We start from the raw sequence: 19,531 nt of genomic DNA, 5'->3' as shown, positions 1-19,531 counted from the left end.
AGTCACGGGCCAACCCCTTTTTCTTAGAATAAAGGTAGGAGCGAGTCCCCTTCCCAAATTGGATAATCAGATAATCGGATAACTCCGAATCACGAACCACTTTCCACGAAAGGAACTCTTGACTATTTCTGAAGACTCTCCCTTGTGGCTAAGGAGTAGCCACCCTGCACCAGCAGGCACCACCTAAGCGCTTGCGGTTTGCTGTAAGTCTCTCCTACGGATCAAGACTGCCCAGCTCGACGAGACCCGAGTCCCTGCCATCTCTGACCTTTTACCTGCCTCATCAGCCCAGCTGAGAGTCGTAGGTGTGACGAGACCTGCGGGACCGGCCATCTTCAGAACCTGCACGACGCTTATCTAGCACGCCCACCGAGGGACCCTCGAGTGAGTGCACCTAGGGTTTGAGAAGCCCTAACCCTGAGCAGCTCCAGCATCGAAGTCTGCCTCCCCAGCATCCCCGAGATCTGCGTGGGGGCCCTTCCGCTCCTTGCTGTTCACCGCGTTGTTCGACCACTGGCTGACCGGCTTGTGGCCCTCTTCACTACGCACCACGATTGTTCATCACTAGTCTGGTTGCTCCAGACTGGCTCTTGCTCCCCTCCAACAGAGGAGTACCACGGACTCTCCTAGTCCACTCCAGACGCCATCTTGACTCCACCACGTGGGCTTGCCCCTGCCAAGATCCGCTGCCCCATTCCTGGGCCCAGCATCATCGACAGCAGACACCTTCGTGGGACAGCTCGCCCTCCATCCTGGTCGCCGCCGCGCCTCCTGGTCCGAGGAACAGCCGAGTCCGACGTCATCCACTCACCTGGTCGAGGTGACTCCAGCCGGTACCCTCCTGGTACCCACACGATCGCTGGCTAGCGGTTGAGAACTGAGTCCCCTCTGCTTTCAGGTTTTCTTTATCACCGATCCAGGCTTGGATCTCGCTCAATATCGACACTGGTCGCCTGCCAGCAACTCTTCTTTCAGGCTCCTGAGACTACAACGAGGACTTCCGACATCTTGCCGAACCTTCTACAGCCGCAGCCTCTGGGCTAGGTAACACGAGCATTTCGGTGCTCCATCGCAGGTTCGCTTTACAAGTGTCCAGTTCCTTTTTCGTTTAAGTCCCACTGATCGGATCACTCCGGAATCAGTAACTTTAGACTTTCTAACCTCTCCCCTTCCACTTGCAGTGTAATGGTTTCGTGCCCTCGGGCATTTGTGTAAATTGTGCAACCAGAAGTATTTTCCTAAGAGTTTTGTATTGTGCTTAGCTCCCTGTCTCATAAAGAGCCAGGGTAGTCTTGTTATAAATAAATAACCTTTATTTTCATAACAACTTGTGTGGTGTCCTTTCACTTGGTGTTCAAGGGGTATATGTGATGGTAAACAGCTGGCTTAACACGCCCTCTAGAGTTTAGCCTAAGACTGCTCGTATCCACGCTACTAGGATAGCTGGTCTATAAGGTTGACTTACAACCAATCATCAATAAGGGTCGTTTGGAATGATACACAGTGATCACTAGAATAGTGAGCACTACATATCAGGCCAACTTCTCACAACTTATTTGAGCATGTTCACAGAGACAAAGGAAATTTCACAGAGTAAGTGAAGGTCTTATTTAGAACTGCGTGAATAGTGAAGCCACTGATGGATTGTGCCGTGATGTCTCTATGCATAGCAACTTCCAGTGTAGTCCTATGCCTAGAACAAGTCTTTGGTCTAGATGTACATAGGCATTTTGAATTTGCAAAGGGTCTAATTCATAAAGTTGGGCAGTTTGTGACTGCGTAAAGGCCTTTTGGTATGTAACAAACCCAAATTGTGATTTGGTAACGAACAGTATTTTGCAACCAGTGCTTAGTACATCTGGATCTTGGTTCCTACCTTTTTAAGGATCTTTTTTCCTTGGAGCACATGTTAATTGTAAGACTGAAGCAGACACTTTGAGAAAAAGTTAATGTCTGCATAATAAATTATTAGTAGATGAATATTCCTATGGGCTAGTTTAAAGTCCTCTTGGCCTGGTTATCAGTGAAGAGTAATCAATGGCCTTTACTTCCTCCCTTTTGTTAAGCCCCATGTCAGTGAAAAAGTATACATGACTTGGGTCTTCCACTGTGGTCAAACTTTTTTGTAAAGTACACCAGGCAAAACTCTTCTGTTGCAGATTTTTGAAGTCCTTTAGATGTCGGTGCTTTATGCATCTAATGTTGAAGTCTTCCTGCTTACCTTCTTAAAGAACAGTAAATAAATCTGATACAATATCTGATGCGCAATCTAATAGCAGATAATATAATTTGAAGATGGTGATCATGTGTTGTGGCCTGGCGGGCGTACTATTGATGCTATCATAAGTTGTAGTGTTACTGTCTATGGACAGTACAAAAAATTTAAAGTTTTAATTACTCAACATGTTATTCATAACCCATGCGAATCTGCAAAAATATTTTCTGATAGTGACTTCTAGCTGCAGAATCCACACCTTTTGAACATTCCTTGCATGTCAGACTAGATCCATACGGCATCATACATCTCGATCTCTCCTCCCAAAGTGAATGGACTTTGGAGCCTATACCACAACTTGTCCCAGCGCAACCTGAGTTTCCGTTGCCATCCACCACTCCAAAACAGATTAAAGAGTTCTGTGAGGCCATTCTCCGATTCCTCAGATCCCAGCCACCTCCATCTAGCATGCCTTCGGGTCCCATGGAGAGGAGATGCTCTCCCCCTACAGGCGGGTTCTCGCTCTGCACCACTTGAACCCTCGGAGCCCATCATGGGGCAGCCTTGTTGCACTGTAGGAGACCCTTAATATCCACCATCTCACTACTAATAATCTTTCCCTTGATTTGCAACGAGTAGAAAAAGTAAAATATCTTGCTGCTACTTTTAATGTCGAATTCACACTGGTAACCTTGTTAACACACTACTTAGGATATGTCAACTCCAGCTCAAAAAACTGAAGCATACTCGAGCTTTTGTCAACTCCGGATAAGACTTTTGTTATGACAGTCCCTTTTGTATTGGCCCTTGGGATCCCAACATGCAACTGTCATTACAATTACTAGATTTAGAAAAAGAGACCATAATCTCTCTAGCCCATATAGCATTGGGTTGTCTGTGGTACGCTACATCCACTTTAAAGTTGCCTGTCTCATCTTCCATCAAGACCGGTGTTATTTTGCCCAATGTTTACGTCCTCATTTTCTTGTTTTAATCTCCTGAGTAAGTAGATGTCTTTGCTTACAGTGTCCAAGTTGCATTTCGACTCTGGTGATAAGCTGTTTCTCAGTATGTGTCAACTAACTGGAACTCCCTTACATTGGATATTTGGCTCATTCACATTCTCCACATAGTACTTGGAGAATGAGCTATGATAGCTGAACACCTTCAACCATTAATAAATGGGGTTGATGTCATCTTGGAGCCAGGCGTCTCTCAACAAAAATGGCATACGCCTGTTGGGACAAATTTGTGGGTTGGGGCTCTACATGGCATATAGACCACCTCCAGGTACAACTGTCTGACGTTTTGTTGTAGGTATTGTCCGTAGTCTGAAAGGTTTTTGTGTGAGCACAGTTAAAGGGTACCTTACGGCTTCTTTGTCCTTTTTACGTTTGTCGGATCAGCCCCCATTGTTCCAGTCTCAAATTTATATGCACTTATTGAAAGGTTTACAACATCCGTATCCTCTCTCTTCTTTGGTCACGCCACATTAGGACCTCAACTTGGTCCTCAAATATTCAGATATCTGATGTGCACCCATTTGAGCTGATTCACAGATGTGCCTTGTGGCCAGTCACCCTCACTCAAGACTGTGTTCCTTGTTGCATAACATCAGTGTGGCCTGTGAGTGAGCTTCAGGCTCACTGTGTAAACCTGCATTACACCACCTTCTTCTCAGTCAAGCTGGGTTTGAAGACCCAGGCACCCTTCTTGCCTAAAGTTATGACAGTTTGAGTCGGTTAAAATATCACATTGCCGGCGTTCTATGCTTTGCCTCACCCCTAGAAGGAGGAGAAGAGAATCAACACTTTAAACCTCAGGAGAGCTCTAAGCTTTTATATTGATCATACAAAAGAACACTGGAGAACTTTGTCGGGTTCTCAGAAGCGAATAAAGATCAGGCTGTGCAGAAGAGTAACATCTCCCACTGGATCGTGCTTTACATTTAAGATATACAATGCTTTGGCGGAAAAGCAGCCTCCGGAATGGCTGTGTACCGATTTTCTACCAGGGCTAAATCGGCTACCACTGTGTTGGCACGTGGAGTCCCTGCCCTTGACATTTGCCAGGTGGCTATGCAAACCTCCCTTCATATGCTCACAAAGCACTATTGTCTGGACAGTCAAGTTCGCCAAGAGGGGCATTTTTCCTGTTTGGTTCAGCAGGACTTTCTAGCGTGAGTCCAATTCACAGACACACATCCAAATAGATACTGCTTTGGTATTTGGTTCAAAGGTGACGATTCTACAGCTAGGAGTCTTATTTAGACTAACAAGTTGCATATAGTCAGTAACGCTCTTAATGGTAGTGATTTTCTGACTGCAGATTCCTCATTTACCCTTCCAACCTTCCCGTTCTGTGATTGATTGGACTCTATCCATTAATAAGATCCCAAGTCTAGGAATCTACATACTAGTCAAAACAATTTGCTTTTGGGGCTCTGCGTCGAGGGCGTGGACAGCCTCGAAAGCAACTGACGTCAGCTCACAGGAGTGGCATCTATATAGGCTCCACATTTCATTTCTGGAGTGGAGAGATGTCATTGCGGAGCAGCATTGCGCCACCTACCAGTATGCAGAGTCACTGCTGAAATGTTTACTGATTCATTCGAACACCTTGGGAATATTCAGAAGGTGAAGGTGCTGCAGCCATATAGAAACTGTACCAGAAAGAGCATTACCAAAGGTAAGTAACTTGTTTGTTGCAAAAAATCAACAGGTGCTGGACGGTAATGCTTAACAAAGTGCTATGCCTCGTCTCTAATAAATACTGACGCCAAAATATTAGCCAAGGTGCTGGCCACCAGACTAACGCCCCTAATGCCCACAATTGTACTCCCAGATCAGTTGGGATTAATTCCGGAGCGCTCGACCTCCCATAACATACGCACCATATTTGCGCTTTTACATATTTTAAATCCGAAGTTGCAGGCTACGGCTGTCCTGCTGGACGCAGCCAAGGCCTTTGACTCGGTTGAGTGGGGCTACTTGTTTGCCATAATGAGCAGGAGGGGCATGCCAGATTTGTTTTTAAATTTGATCAGACTTCTCTACACAGAGCCAGTTGCTAGAATTGAAGTGAATGGGCAGATATCGGAGCCAGTGCTGATTAGGTGCGGAATACGACAGGGTTGTCCGCTCTCCCCGCTACTTTTTACTATAGCACTCGAACCCCTGGCCTGTAAAGTCCGACAAAAATATGCAGACGCGGCACTTAGGTTTCAGCAGCGCCAAATAGGGCTATCGCTGTATGCAAACGACATGGTGCTGTACGTGAGAGACCCACAGCACAATTTGTCACGGCTTCTGCGGGAATACATTAGATTTGGGGGTTTCTCGGGCCTTCAAATCAACTGGAACAAATCCACTATCATCCCCCTTACTGAGCATACGCAAACATGCTCCCTGGAATACCCCCTGGAGTGGCAGACAGACCCTGTAAAATATTTGGGCGTCTGGATCGGATCCACAGGGACCCAGCGGTAGTCATCAGCCAGAACTATGGGAGAGCAATAGTCAAACTAGAGGAACAAGTGGATAAATGGATCCAACTCCCTGACGTTAGCCGATAGAACAGCCATTATAAAAATGGTGGTACTACCAACATTTTTATACCGCTTCACCAACATCCCAATCGCCCTACCGCAATACTTCTTTAGAACACTACAAACACATATTAACAAATTGGTGTGGGCGGGAAAACAAGCAAGAATCAGTTGGGACACGCTGGCGCTCCCGTATAATCAGGGTGGGTTCGCCGCCCGAACTTTAAACTTTATTATTTATGTGCACAGGCACATTATGCTCACTACTGGTATCATCCAGTGCAATACCTGCCTCATCTGGCCGTGGAAGAGGGCGATGCCTACCCCATATCATTATGCCACATATTACCGTACGATTGCAGGGATGTCCCTCGCTCTGAAATTAACACCATGAAGGCCACCACGGATGCGGGCGACAACTAGGTCAAATGACTAATAAACTACCGCTATATGCCCCTGCCATGACTCTTGCTAACCACCCTGCACTGACAGCGGTGCAAGACGCTGGAAGCATCACTATGCTACGTGACGCAGGCATTAGTACAATGAGTGATTTATACGTAGAAGGGCACTTTGTGGAATTGACCGTATTACAATACATTACCAACCAATCATTACTGTTTCGCTTCATCTATTACAGGATAAGAGCGGCCATCAAATCATTATACCCCAACTTCCCTGAGGATCTCCAGCTCTAGCCCCATTACAGACAATAATAACAGAACCCAACAGACGTCACCTAGTAGCCCGACTACATCACGCTATGCAGATAGAATGCGCACAACCCACTACCAGAGCCTTAACACGATGGAACCAGTCTCTGTCCACGCCACTCACACAAGACTGGACAACCTGTTGCAGCCTCACAGACATGCTGACACCGAACTGCAACTTACGCATAATCCACCTCATATATCTCCATCAGGCCTACCACACACCTCCGAGGCTTTGGAGACAGGGTCTGCAGGCAGGGGCCTGTCTGCCGCAGATGTGGGATGCAGACATCACACACTTAGCATGGAATTGTGGGAAGTTAAGAGAATATTGGATAAATGTAACGAAACGAGGTCGTACAATGTGAGATTGAGTGTTCTATACGGGTGTACATTCTGGGTCTGATCTGTAAGATACCACCAGCAAGGAAAAAGCTGTTGGCGATAGCACTGCTAATGGCAAAACAGAGGGTGTCCATACACTGGGACAGCACATTATGCCCTGCGCCTAAGACATGGCTGAAAGATCTAGTGTATTGCAGAGGCACTCTCAAGACATATGAGGAGGAGCTGCCGACCAGATCACGTCCGAAGGACTTTTGGGCACCCCTTACTGCGTACTTACTGGAGCGCAATGAAAATGCATTATAACCTATTCTCAACCCGGTCACTCTGAAAGGAAGACATACCTGTTTATAGCTGTATTAAGCCTCAATGCGGCTATACTCTTTGTAAACGCTGCTAACCAAGGTATAATGAATTATGGCATGACTCAATGTTGTACTGTTTTTACAGAAAATCAATTAAATTTTTTTTTAAAAAGTGCTATGCCTCAATCAGGATTCAACATCAGTATTTGCTAGTACGTCTTCTAGAGGATCTTTAGCACATGGACTAATGTCCACACATGCATAAAGTGCTACTGCTTGGGTGCTAATGTACATTTGGAGGTACAAAACGTTTATGTGATCTGAATTAATGAATACTGATTTCAAGCCTCACCCAAACATTGCTGGTCCACGTTCCCGACTTTTTAATCCAGGGAAAAACTGAGGGATAGAAAGGCTGTTATTGTAGATGTAATACTGTTGAAGTGCGTCCATGTATCGCCAAAGCCAGTATTCCCCATGGGAAAAATACTCTGGCCAAAATTACTAGAGTGGGCACACACTAATATTAGCCTTGGCACTAATGAACCATGGCAAGGTCAAAATAGATTACAGAGTGGAAAGCCGCAGGATGGGCTTCCAGGGACCGCCATTCCAACGTGGGGCAACATTGTCCTAGAGTCATGTATCCCAAGGCAGAGGTGACTGAGGCTACCTACAGTCTCTTAGAAAAAGGCAAAGTTTGGCCTAAGAATGGGCAAATGTAATTTTAGCTGGGGTGTGATGGCTTCTCACAGGAGGCTAAAGCGGCATTGTCCAGCAGCAAGTTGGGTTAAGCCGTCGATACTGTGCTGTAAGAGTGGTATATGCATTATCCTTAAGGATGTACGGGAAATGTTTTGTAAATGTTTTTATTTTTATTTTTTTAGTTTCCTTTCTTACTAAGAATAGTGATGGTGTACCTCCTGATTCTCAAGGAGCCGAGGTCTACAGAGATTTTATTCAGAGAAACTGCTCTCTTCTCGCTCAGAATCCTTCACTCTTTTATCAACAAGTCATCAATGAGCCAGACACCTCTCCCATCACATCGCAGGCCCAGAGGCTTCTGGGGAACAAGAAAGACTTTGAGTCAGGTCAACCTCTGTGCACGCTGAGGTGGATGAACAAGCCCCAGACAGTGAGGAAAGCTGACAGGTACAGACTTTTATTGCCTTGCATTAAGAAAATTGCTGCCTGTCCATCAATTAATTGTATGCCATTGTCAACATTTGTCTCTAGTTCTATGGTTATTGTACTGGGAGGTTTGTATGTGCAGTGCTAACATTTACCAACTGTGACAGCGGTGCTGAGGCGCCATCCTGTCATTGACAATATTTCCTATTGTGCCATTGTTTCCCTAGCACTGTGTTTAGGCCACTGCCAATGTTTATCATAGTCTCAATTGCACCAGAGCAGTGTGTTTATCATTGACAATTCATGTATGCTTCACCACAGCAAGGTAAGTCAATATCAACTATTCTGTGCACACAGCACAACTGAACCACCTGAAACATTGCCAAAGATTCCCACGAGTGCCAAGTGCTTCAGAGTATTGTGTGTATTACTGCCCAGATTTACCACGAGGGGATTCACATTCATGTGTCGGCTCTTCTTTAGCACTGTAAGGCTATGCCCTTCATGTATGAGTGTCCGCATCTTATAGGTTTACTTCACTCCCAGTCAGAGTCATGGTCCCAGTGAGCAATGTTGTGTTACCACAAGTATCGTGCTGAAATTATTATAAATATTGAATTAACTCTTATATTGAATATTCCTTTTTTAGGTCAGATTTTTTATTCTTACATTTCTAAATATATATCAAGTTGTGCTTCTAAGGAACATTCATCTGTCACTGTATTGCTATTGGCTGTTTGAAGTTTTGTGCCACCAGTTAGGGTGTACTTCCATCTCAATATATGAGTTGCCCCAGTATAAATAACTCCAGGGGTGGAGGATATCTGTCCATAATCTGCCTGACTTGGTATAACGCCTTTAGTGGTGGAGTATGCCTAAAATATGAGCTCTGGGGAATGAGACCTGTGACGTTTGACAGAAACCCATTAAAAAACAAGCATTGGCATAGCCAATGGTCTCGCCTTTGGGACCTTATAAGTGTTTAGCCATGCAACAGTTGATGTTGCTGCACCAAGGATATTGTGCTGGATAACTAAACTGACTTATTGAGGCTAATATCTTCCAATCTAGAATGCAACACTGATTGGTTAATGGTATTCATTTTATGTATTTATTTGTACGTTTTTATATAGTGCTGGCTAGACCCAGAGGTAACAGAGGGCTTTGCAGGAGCAGGCAGAATATACAGGACACAGCATGTCTGGACAAAATTAACTAAAGTTACGAGCCAAATCTCAGCATAAAGTCGGGAGAAGGCAGAAAAGTGATAGTTAACAGGATTATATGCATTTCAAAGATAAGATAGAGGTAAACGGTTCGGGTCACACAGTAAATACAATCCAGGAGAAACAAATGGTAGTTGTAAAGGGCAGGTGAGGAGGGGTCCATAACAAATGGACAGAGCACAGGGGAGAGTGTCAACAAGCAGCAACCAACGCAGAAGTTAGAGCGGAGAGGATAACATGAGGGGCCAGGGAGAGCGAAGGCCAGGAGAGTAAAGGGAGAAACAATAGGGCAGACGGGTAAGCAGAGAGATAACCAATACAGGAGAAAAAGGAGTGCAGGATCAGAGAGGATTAAAGACTCCAGTATTTGCTGAGGAGGTGACATTTAAGGTCTTGTCTAAAGCCAAGGTAGGAGGGGTTGCAGCACAGGTCCCTCGGGAGGGCATTCCATATGCTCGGAGCATAGGCATCTAAGGCTATGGAAATGTTCAAAAGGACCACAGTCCCTTGAAAACTATGGTCCACAAGCCTCCGGAGATCATCCAGGGCCAAAGTAAGTACCAGATCTGTGCAATGACCAGATCATTCTGAAGCCTGCTTGAAGGTGTTTCAAAATATTATTGGTCTCAATCTTGGTGGCAATAAACTGTGGCAGCTTATCACACAGAGCTTGGAAGGCTCAAATCAATTATCATTTTTTAGTGAGGACACCAATTTTACAATAAAACTGAAGATATCTTTCCATGTGTTGATTGCTGGCATATGGGGTGGAGGAATAGTAGTTTAATCTGACCAAAATAATTTGTTTGTATGAGGCTATTGCCATGATATAAATTTGTTTTGCCTCATTGGCGTAATTTGGGCATTATTTCCTTTCTGTTGTTCTGGCTTTGAGTTAACAGGTGTTTAGTTCAAGTGCAAACCAAGGGGTGTTCTTGTAAGAAAGATTTCTGATGTGTTCATGGGTCTTAATGGGTAATGTCTTGTCAAAGTAATTGGTTAGATTTGTATTAAAAGCAGCTAAAGCACAATTTAGGTCTCTTGGATTGACCGCAGTGGAGTTGGTGGAAAGATATTTGTAATTAAATCACTTGCTTCATGGATAGAAAAGCATCTCCAACATCTGTCTGTTAGGACTTTCCTTCCTTTGGTTTTTATTGTTTTAGATGTTTGGATAGTGAAAAGGACTTTGTGATGGTCTAGGTGTGGCAGCAATATACATAGATCTATGGTGCATCCTAGGACAGAAGAGGCAAAAGTTGCATCTAGATGTCCTGGAAGATAAGTGGTTCATTGTTCATAATTTTTAATTTGTAAATCTTGAGCTATTTTAAAATACAATGGTCTACTCCAACTGGGCTTTCTAAATGATGGTTGAAGTTCCTCAGAACAATGGAATGATGATTATCAAGGGTGACACGTCCTATTCATTCTTTATTGGAAGTGGAGACTGAGGCAGAAAATTGTGTGTGGTGGGGGAGAGGCGATAAAATAAAAGCAAATTTATTGTAATGTACCTAGCTTTGCACTTACATGCACAAACCTCTCCTTGAAATCTTCTTTGAAAATGTTTTGGGTTAATATCTATGTTCTTCCTACAAGGAAAGGCTACCCTGCCTCTGAGTTTACTAGCTTGAGCTCCTCTCAAGATCTAATAGTTAGCAAGTAATAGTGCATGCAAAATGTGATCTGAATTTCCCTGTACCCAACTGTCAGTTAAGCAACTTTGAGATTTACAGAGATCAGTAATTTGAAGGATATGTTTTGCCACTGATCTCACATAGCTCAACATAACCTTCAGATTGTATGTGAAGAATGGCAAAGAAGATGATGATGTAGAATTAGAAGGCGAATAGAATGACATTTTTTTGTTTACAGAAAAACAGTGTGGTATGGATTCTTAGAATTGTGAGACCTTTTTCTAGTATAAGAAAGCATATGCATGGGGAAAACAATATATGTAATTAATTGACACTAGAGCACCATCAGGATTCCTGCTACAGGTTGGTCGGTCGGGCAGCATCTCGGGAGGTGGGTGGAAGAGAATGATAAGATTCTGCATGGCTCAGAGAAACAAGGTAAAATGAGTTTGCAATGACTGCGCTTTTATAAAAAATAGGTTGCAAGAACTAATGGTAAAAATTAGAACTAACCGCTCATCATTTTTGAGATGACAAGATGGCAATGGGCTGGTCATATACATCTCATCTGTTCGATCCTTTACCAAGGTGAATAAACAGACTGTGGCACCACAGTCACGACTAAACAGTAATTTCTGACTCGGCAAATCGAGGGCTTGAACATGACGGAACGAGTGCTGAAGCATACGCCTAATACAGCGAGCACAAAGAACGTAAAGGTTCCGCACTGCTTAACGACAGGAGAGTGGGGGGTTGACAGTTCCGGAATTTCAGGGTTCCCGAATGATCGGGGTGCTTTTCGTTTTATTTTATTTTTTGCAGATTTATATAGCGTGAACTCGACCCGAAGGTATTGGAGCACTTTACATGAGCACCAGTTATGTTACACCAAGACACAGTCGATTTTTGGTAGGCACAGGGAGATTAAGTGATTTGTCCGGAATCACAGGCTGATAAGCGGACAGTGCGGCGTGAACCTGCTTCCCCAGCTCCGAAGTCAGCAGCTCTGGCCGTATGGCCACATCCTCTCCCAATTCTCGGGTAATGAGGTCATTACTGGTAGAGCAGGGCTTTAACAGGTAAAGGGATGAAGTGCATCCGCAGAGCGGTGGGTGTGTCTCTCGGTGTGGCAGTGCCAGGTGTATCTGAAAGAAACACGTTCGTTAGATTCCTCACCTTAGAATATCCCCAGGCGTCAGGCTGGATCCGGAAAGATTTTCGTCAGCAATACCCTTGCGCGTCGCTAGGCGTCGTCTGCGGCTCCGCGTCCGTCGTCGGCGTCGTGATCACCGGGATGATGTCGTCGGAGTACTTAGACGCCGCCCTCGCGCGCTGATGTCAGGTCTTCTTTTTCCACGCCAGTAAGTGCCGATCCGGGAAGAGCATACCCTTTAGTCATTTTTTGACTAAACTTTTTGAACTCTTTTGGTTCGATTCTCGTCGACTTGACTCTGGTGCCAGTAGGGATGCCTGGCTTTAAAGCTTGTGACTCCTGTCACCGACTGATGTCGGTTACGGACCACCACTGCCGGTGCCTTTACTGTCTCGGGGCCGACCAGGATGCCGAGTCGTGCCCCGACTGCCGTGCCTTGACGTCGAAGGCTAGGCGGGAGCGGTCCTGCAAGCTACTCTAGGTCCGGCAGTCGGCTCCGCGCTGTTCACGGTCCCGGTCGAGGAGGAGGTCGAGGGACCGGTCACGGAGCCGCAGCAATCACCGCCACTCGTCTGGTTCCAAGTCTTCGGCTAAGTTGAAGCATAGTAAGAAGTCCAAGAGGCGACATTGCTCTTCGGGCTACGGTCGCGCGACTCGGCCGAGGGATCGGGTGGTACCACCCACGCGGCTCCATCAGAGCCGCAGGAGTCGCGTCCGTCCCCATACCCGCCAGTCCCTGGGACTGGCGTGACTCCGCCGGAGATCAGTGCCTTCCTCGTGGCCATGAGGAGCCTGGCTCCGCGGTCGACGCCTGCCAGCGCGCCTTTGGGCCCCGCAGGCTCGACCGGGAGGCCTAGCGAGCCGGCGGCTTCGGCCCCGGCGCCATCAACGACTCCGGTCCCGACGCCGCAGGCCCCCGCGGGATCCAGGCCTGGATCCCAGTCGGCGCCGGTTGACCTCACGACCCCTCGGCCGGCGTCAACTCCGGTGCCACCCCCGGTGCCGCCTCTGTCCGGCACCGCTCCCGACGCCAATGGGTGGCAATTTCATCTTCCGCCCGGCTCCGATCATTCCTCCTGTCTACCAGGAATCGGATGACGGTGACGACTGGGAGGGGTCTGAGGACCCTCTGGCCCGGCAGGGCTAGTTATCTCAGGACTGGCAGACGAACTGGGGGATGCCAGTGGTCTGGATACCTCTCCTCTGACCATGGCTTCGGAGGAGGGTGCTGCATTTACTGTGGTGCTGCGCAAGGCGGCCGAAGCCCTTTGGCTGGAGCTACCTGCTGTGGCCGTGAGGACTAACCTCCTCACTGAAGTGCTCCAACCGTCAACCAGTTTCTCGGAGCCTCTGCTGCAGTTTAATGAAGCACTGGTTGACGTTCTCAAGGGCACCTGGTCCAAGCCCTCCACAGTACCTCCTGTCGACCGGAACGTTGCCCGGCGCCACCGCCCTGCACCGGGTGACCCCAGTTTTCTGTCCATGCACCCCACACCCGAGAGCCTGGTTATCCTGGCCTCTACTTCCCAGACCTCCTTCCCGTCCGCTCCCCCGGATCGGGAATCCAAGACACTAGAGCAGTTTGGTAAGAAGCTGTTCTCCTCCCTTAGTTTGGGATTGCGTTCTATTTACACCGCTTGTCTCTTAGACCGTTAATCCCACTCCCTGTGGAATACAGTGGAGGACGTGCTGCCCCAGTGCCCGGAGGATGCCCGGACACTGCTTGCCCAGGCTCTTGCCGAGGGGCGGGATGCAGCACGGCATGCGATCCAATGTGGACTGGACACTACGGACTCGCTAGGTGGGGCAAATTCGACCACGGGGGCACTTCGCCGCCACGCCTGGCTGCGGTCCACGAGTTTTTCTGGGGATGTCCAGAGCACCCTCATGGACATGCCCTTCGATGGCAGTCGCCTTTTTGGCGACAGAGTGGATAGTGAGCTGGAGCGCTTTAAGGACTCCAGAGCTACGGCCAAGTCCTTGGGCCTCTCGGCCCGCGCCCGCAAGCTTCCGCTTTTCGCCCCATTCGTGGCCAAGGAAGCGGTGCCCCCTCATGTCTGCCTAGCCACAGGCCGCAGAACCAACCTTCACACGGTCGCGGACGTGGATTCCGCCGAGGCGGTACAGGGGGACAACGTGCCGGTCCGTCCACATCTACCCCAGCAGCATCCATCTCAAAGCCCTCCTAGTCCGTGCTTTCTGGCCCATTCCACGCCAGTGGGAGGCAGAATTCGCCATCACCTGCTCCACTGGCGTTCCATCACGTTGGACAGGTGGGTGCTGCAAATCGTCCAAAGGGGCTACTCCCTTCCCTTTGAGGCGACCCCTCCAGCCATGCCGCCGCAGTATCACCGCATGTCGGGGGATCACTTGAATCTTCTGCAGGAGGCAGTTACGGCCCTCTTGGCCAAGGAGGCCATCAAGCGCGTTCCTGGTCCAGAAGTAGGTTGGGGTTGTTATTTCCACTACTTTCTGGTTCCCAAGAAGGGCAAAGGGGGCCTGCGCCCTATCTTGGACCTCAGGAGCGTCAACGCCTTCCTCCTGAAGGAGAGATTCAAGATGCTCACCTTAGATCAGGTTCTGGCTACCCTGGAGACTGGATGGTAGCGTTGGACTTGCAGGACGCTTATTTCCACATCCCCGTCCTGCCGGCCCACCGGCGTTACCTGCGGTTCACGGTGGGCCAGGAGCATTTTTAGTTTACCGTGCTCCCCTTCGGCCTCACCAGTGCCCCTCGGGTGTTCACAAAAGTGATGGCGGTGGTCGCAGCTCATCTGCGCAGATTGGGGGTTCCAGTCTTCCCCTATCTCGACGACTGGTTGTTGAAGGCGGGCTCGCCCCAGGCAGTCGTCTCCCACCTCCAGACTACGGCCGACCTCCTGCATTTGCTGGGGTTCTCCATCAACGTGCCAAAGTCGCATCTGAGTCCCTCCCAGAAGCTCCTCTTCATCGGAGCGGTTCTGGACTCGGCGCAGTTCCGGGCCTATCCTCCGGAACAGCGGGTCCGGGATATTCAGGCTCTGATTCCCATCTTCCGGCCTCTATCCCAGGTTTTGATCAGGTTGGTGCTGCGGCTTCTGAGTCTGATGGCCTCCTGAAACCTGTTGGTGCATCACGCCAGATGGCGAATGCGGGCTCTGCAGTGGGACGTGAAGTTTCAGTGGGCTCCGCATCGGGGCAACCTGTCCGACCAGGTCTTGATCTCGGAGTGCACTGCGAGACAGTTGCAGTGGTGGCTCACGGACCGCGATTGGGTCAGTGGTAGATCCCTCTCCCTACCCCAACCGGAACACGTAGTAGTGACTGATGCGTCCCTCCTGGGATTGGGGGGGGGCCACATGGGAGAGGCGGAGATCAGAGGACTCTGGTCTTTGGCGGAGTCTCGGCTCCATATCAACCTTTTGGAGCTGAGGGCGATCCGTCTTGCACTGAAGGCATTCCTTCCCTCTGTCCGGAACAGTGTAGTGCAGGTGTTCACGGACAACACTACCGCCATGTGGTATTGCAACAAGCAGGGCGGAGTGGGGTCATGGACCCTTTGTCAGGAGGCTCTGCGCCTCTGGACATGGCTGGAACATCAGGGCATCACCCTGGTGGTTCAACATCTGGCGGGCTCTCTGAACGCCAGAGCAGACGAACTCAGCTGCCGGTGCATGATGGATCACGAATGGCGTCTAAACTCGGACGTGGCGCAAGGCCTCTTTCGGCAGTGGGGAGAGCCTTGGTTAGATCTATTCGCCACCGAAGAGAACGCGCAATGTCAGCAGTTCTGCACATTGGAGTTTCCAAGGCGGCACTCGCTCGGGGACGCCTTTCGTCGCGAGTGGAGTTGCGGTCTGTTGTTCGCCTTTCCACCTATACCACTTCTGCCCAGAGTGCTGAAGAAGATCAGGCGCGACTGGGCCCAAGTCATCTTGGTGGCTCCGGATTGGGCAAGAAGGTACTGGTATCCCGAGCTACTCAGTCTGTCGATCGATCCCCCGATACGACTGCCTCTTCAGGAGGACCTTCTGTCGCAGCAGCAGGGGACGGTCCTCCACCCGAACCTGTCCAGTCTCCACCTCCATGCGTGGAGATTGAGCGGCGACAGTTGATGCCATTTGACTTGCCTCCTGAAGTCTGTGATGTTATTCTGGCAGCCAGGCGTCCCTCCACAAAATCGGAATACGCCTGCAGGTGGAACAAATTTGTGGCATGGTGCACAGCAAAGGCTGTGGATCCCCTTTCCGCCCCCCTTTCTGAGGTTCTGTAGTAGGGGGATCTGTGTATAGCCATAATCTATGAATAGTCCCGCCCATGTGCGGGGACCCCGGAGCAATCAAAAAATCTCTTAAGCTGTCCTGCATTTGCAAACCTGCAAAGACACTTAAGAGACAGACAAAATAATACAGCCTAATAACAATATGGCTGCACTGGCCAGCACTTCCTCTGAAGTGAACACAAAAGCCAAAATAAAGTTTAAATGTCATTTCTATTCACATCTGACATGTTCCTTTATTGTATCACACTCCCTTCACCAAAATCCCTTTAAACAATAGAGAGGAAGGGGTGGACAGACAAGCCCTATAGGCTGTCATTATGTGTCTGCTAAAGGGATACCGTGCCTTTAAGAAACTCTCCAGAGACCCCCGGTATCCCAGGATGCACAGCCAAAGCAAGTTACTTTCAGTTCTTTTTTCCGGCTCCTGCTAGCAGGACCCTGGAGCTTGAGCTCTACCCTTTTGGGTGGATATTTGGACTAAATTTTGGATTTTCGATAAATAGTGTGTTCATTCGACGTCTAGAGCCTTTCTTTACTGCATCCTACATTTTGGTGCAATTTGCCCACTCTTAGCATGGCTTTATTTGATAAATGCCCTGAGTGTGGGAGGAAAAAGGCCACGACGGACCCACATGATGTCTGTATCCTCTGCTTGTCATCCTCACATGTCCCTGCTACATGTGCCATCTGCAAGACCTTCTCCAAGAGGACCCTGAGGGACAGGGAGAAGATTCGCCTCCAGGGACAGGAGAAGCAGAGGACAGGTGGCACTTCGGGGCATGGAGGATCTCATTCCCCTTCCTCTGCCCATGCTTCAGCCACTGGAGGGACCTCCGGGCAGAAACAGCAGCAGAAACGACGCCTACCGGCTGGTAGATCGCGTTCGACGTCGAAGGCGACGACGTTGACGGCGAGAGGTAAAGCACCGGTGTGTTCGCCGTCGATCCCGGGCTCTGGATCGCGGCGTTCTTGACGTTCGACGTCGAGAGAGGGGCCGGCGAGACCTAGGACTAGGTCGCCGTCGAGGATTCCACGGTCGACGTCGACACACCATCGACGTCGTACCGAGCCCCGCGATGGATCGACGCCGACGACATCAACGCCAAGACACCGGCGACTGCCGTCGAGACGAAGGAGGTCGCCGTCGAGACGAAGGAGGTCGCCGTCGAGACGAAGGAGGTCGCCGTCGAGACGAAGGAGGTCGCCGTCGAGACGAAGGAGGTCGCCGTCGAGACGAAGGAGGTCGCCGTCGAGACGAAGGAGGTCGCCGTCGAGACGAAGGAGGTCGCCGTCGAGACGAAGGAGGTCGCCGTCGAGGCACAGGTCGCCGTCGAGGCACAGAAGATCGCCGTCGAGGCACAGAAGATCGCCGTCGAGGCACAGAAGATCGCCGTCGAGGCACAGAAGATCGCCGTCGAGGCACAGAAGATCGCCGTCGAGGCGAAGAAGATCGCCGTCGAGGCGAAGAAGATCGCCGTCGAGGCGAAGAAGATCGCCGTCGAGGCGAAGAAGATCGCCGTCGAGGAGACGTCGTTCACTGTCGACGTCGAGAGACTCTCCGTCGACCCGACGTTCGACGTCGAGGGGCCACCGGTCGACGTCGAGGGGATGCCGGACGGCGAGGAGATGCCGGACGGCGAGGAGACGCCGTACGAGGTCGACGATCAGTTCGACGTCGGTGATATCTGGGAACACGTCTTCGGTGATTACGATCTCCAGTCGTGGATCTAGGAGGCGACGGCGCTCCCCCTCGTTTACTTCAGCACGGGATAGGCCCGCCAAGAAGAGAAGGGTGGACGGGAGTCCGGACAGTGCTGGTCCTGGTTCCCCTGCAAGGAGTGATGGAGCTCCGCAGCCTCTCCCTCAGCCGCTGCCTCAGAAGCCTCCTACGCCTCCTCCGCCTCCTCCTCCTCCTAAGCGGCCTACGCCACCTCCACCACCGCCGGTGCCTCAGCTTCCGCCGTCTCCTCGGCTAACGGCGGTTCCTAAGGCTCCACGCAGACAGAGGTCACGCTCTCGATCTCGCCGGAGGTCACGGAGTAGACGCAGGTCGTCCACTCACACAAGGCATGGACGACGGAGGTATAGATCTCGTTCCAGAGGCACGAGGTATACGGACTCTTCTAGCAATGGACGGCTCTCCCCCTCGCTGTCGGAAACTCCATCTACCCGAATCTTGCCAGTGGATGATATTGCCACTTTCCAGGATGTGCTGATGCGGGGGGGCGGCGAAATTGGGAATCTCCGTAACAGTCCCGGTTCCCACTACCTCTGTGATATTTGAGACATTGCACAAGGCTCACCTGTCACGCCCCCTCCTTCCTTTGGTTTCGGGTTTGGAGGAACCAGCCATGGAGGTTTTCTTGACACCTGCGGTGGTGAAGTCTGCTCCCTCCCGGTTGCAGAAGAAGTACAGGGCCCCTGATTCGGACCCGGCCTTCCTCAGGGTGGACCCTCCCCCGGACTCTGTCATTGTGGTTGCGGCTCGTAAACAACACTCCACGACGCCCTCTTCCACGGCTCCTCCGGATAAGGAGAGCCGCAAGATGGACTCCTTGGGGAGGAGAATGTGCTCTACGTCGGCCACGACGATGAAGGCCGCTAGCGCCTCTGCCCTGCTGGGTCGCTATGACCGATCGCTTTGGGACTCTCTGCAACAGTTTGCTGCCTCCCTGCCTAGGGTCAAAAGGGAGGACTTCCAGGAGGTGCTGAACGAGGGCATGATGGTCTCCAACCAGATCATCAGTGCGGCGGGGGATGTCTCGTTGCTGGCGGCCCATGGGTACTGTCATGGAGTGCACATGAGGAGACATTCCTGGCTGAGGCTTACCTCTCTCAAACCTGAAGCGCAGCAAAAGATTGCGAACTTGCCTTTCTCTGGCTCGACGTTGTTCGGGTCTCATGCGGATGACGAGATGGCCCGCATGAAGGCCGAAGCAAAAACCCTGAAGGCCGTGGGGTTGGAAAGACCCAAGGAGCAGAAGAAGTCATTCCG

At 49.9% G+C, this 19,531-nt stretch overlaps 1 protein-coding gene across 3 annotated transcripts in view; it reads left to right on the top strand.

Annotated features, from left to right (window-relative positions):
* The window catches only part of TEP1 (telomerase associated protein 1), a 1,383,286-nt gene that overhangs the window by 762,974 nt on the left and 600,781 nt on the right, over positions 1-19,531 (top strand). For all 3 annotated transcript variants that reach the window (XR_014966740.1, XM_085618536.1, XM_085618535.1), the window contains exon 34: positions 8,013-8,277. Coding sequence is in view for 2 of the 3 variants with exons in the window: in XM_085618536.1 (XP_085474662.1) it covers positions 8,013-8,277 (265 nt within the window). In the remaining variant the exon portion in view is untranslated. The remainder of the gene's footprint in view (positions 1-8,012; positions 8,278-19,531) is intronic.

This window comes from Triturus cristatus, chromosome 7, assembly GCF_964204655.1.
Source record: "Triturus cristatus chromosome 7, aTriCri1.1, whole genome shotgun sequence".
Classification (NCBI taxonomy): Eukaryota; Metazoa; Chordata; class Amphibia; order Caudata; family Salamandridae; genus Triturus; species Triturus cristatus.
The sequence above is the reverse complement of the archived record's forward strand: the minus strand, read 5'-3'. Positions and strand labels throughout refer to the sequence as shown.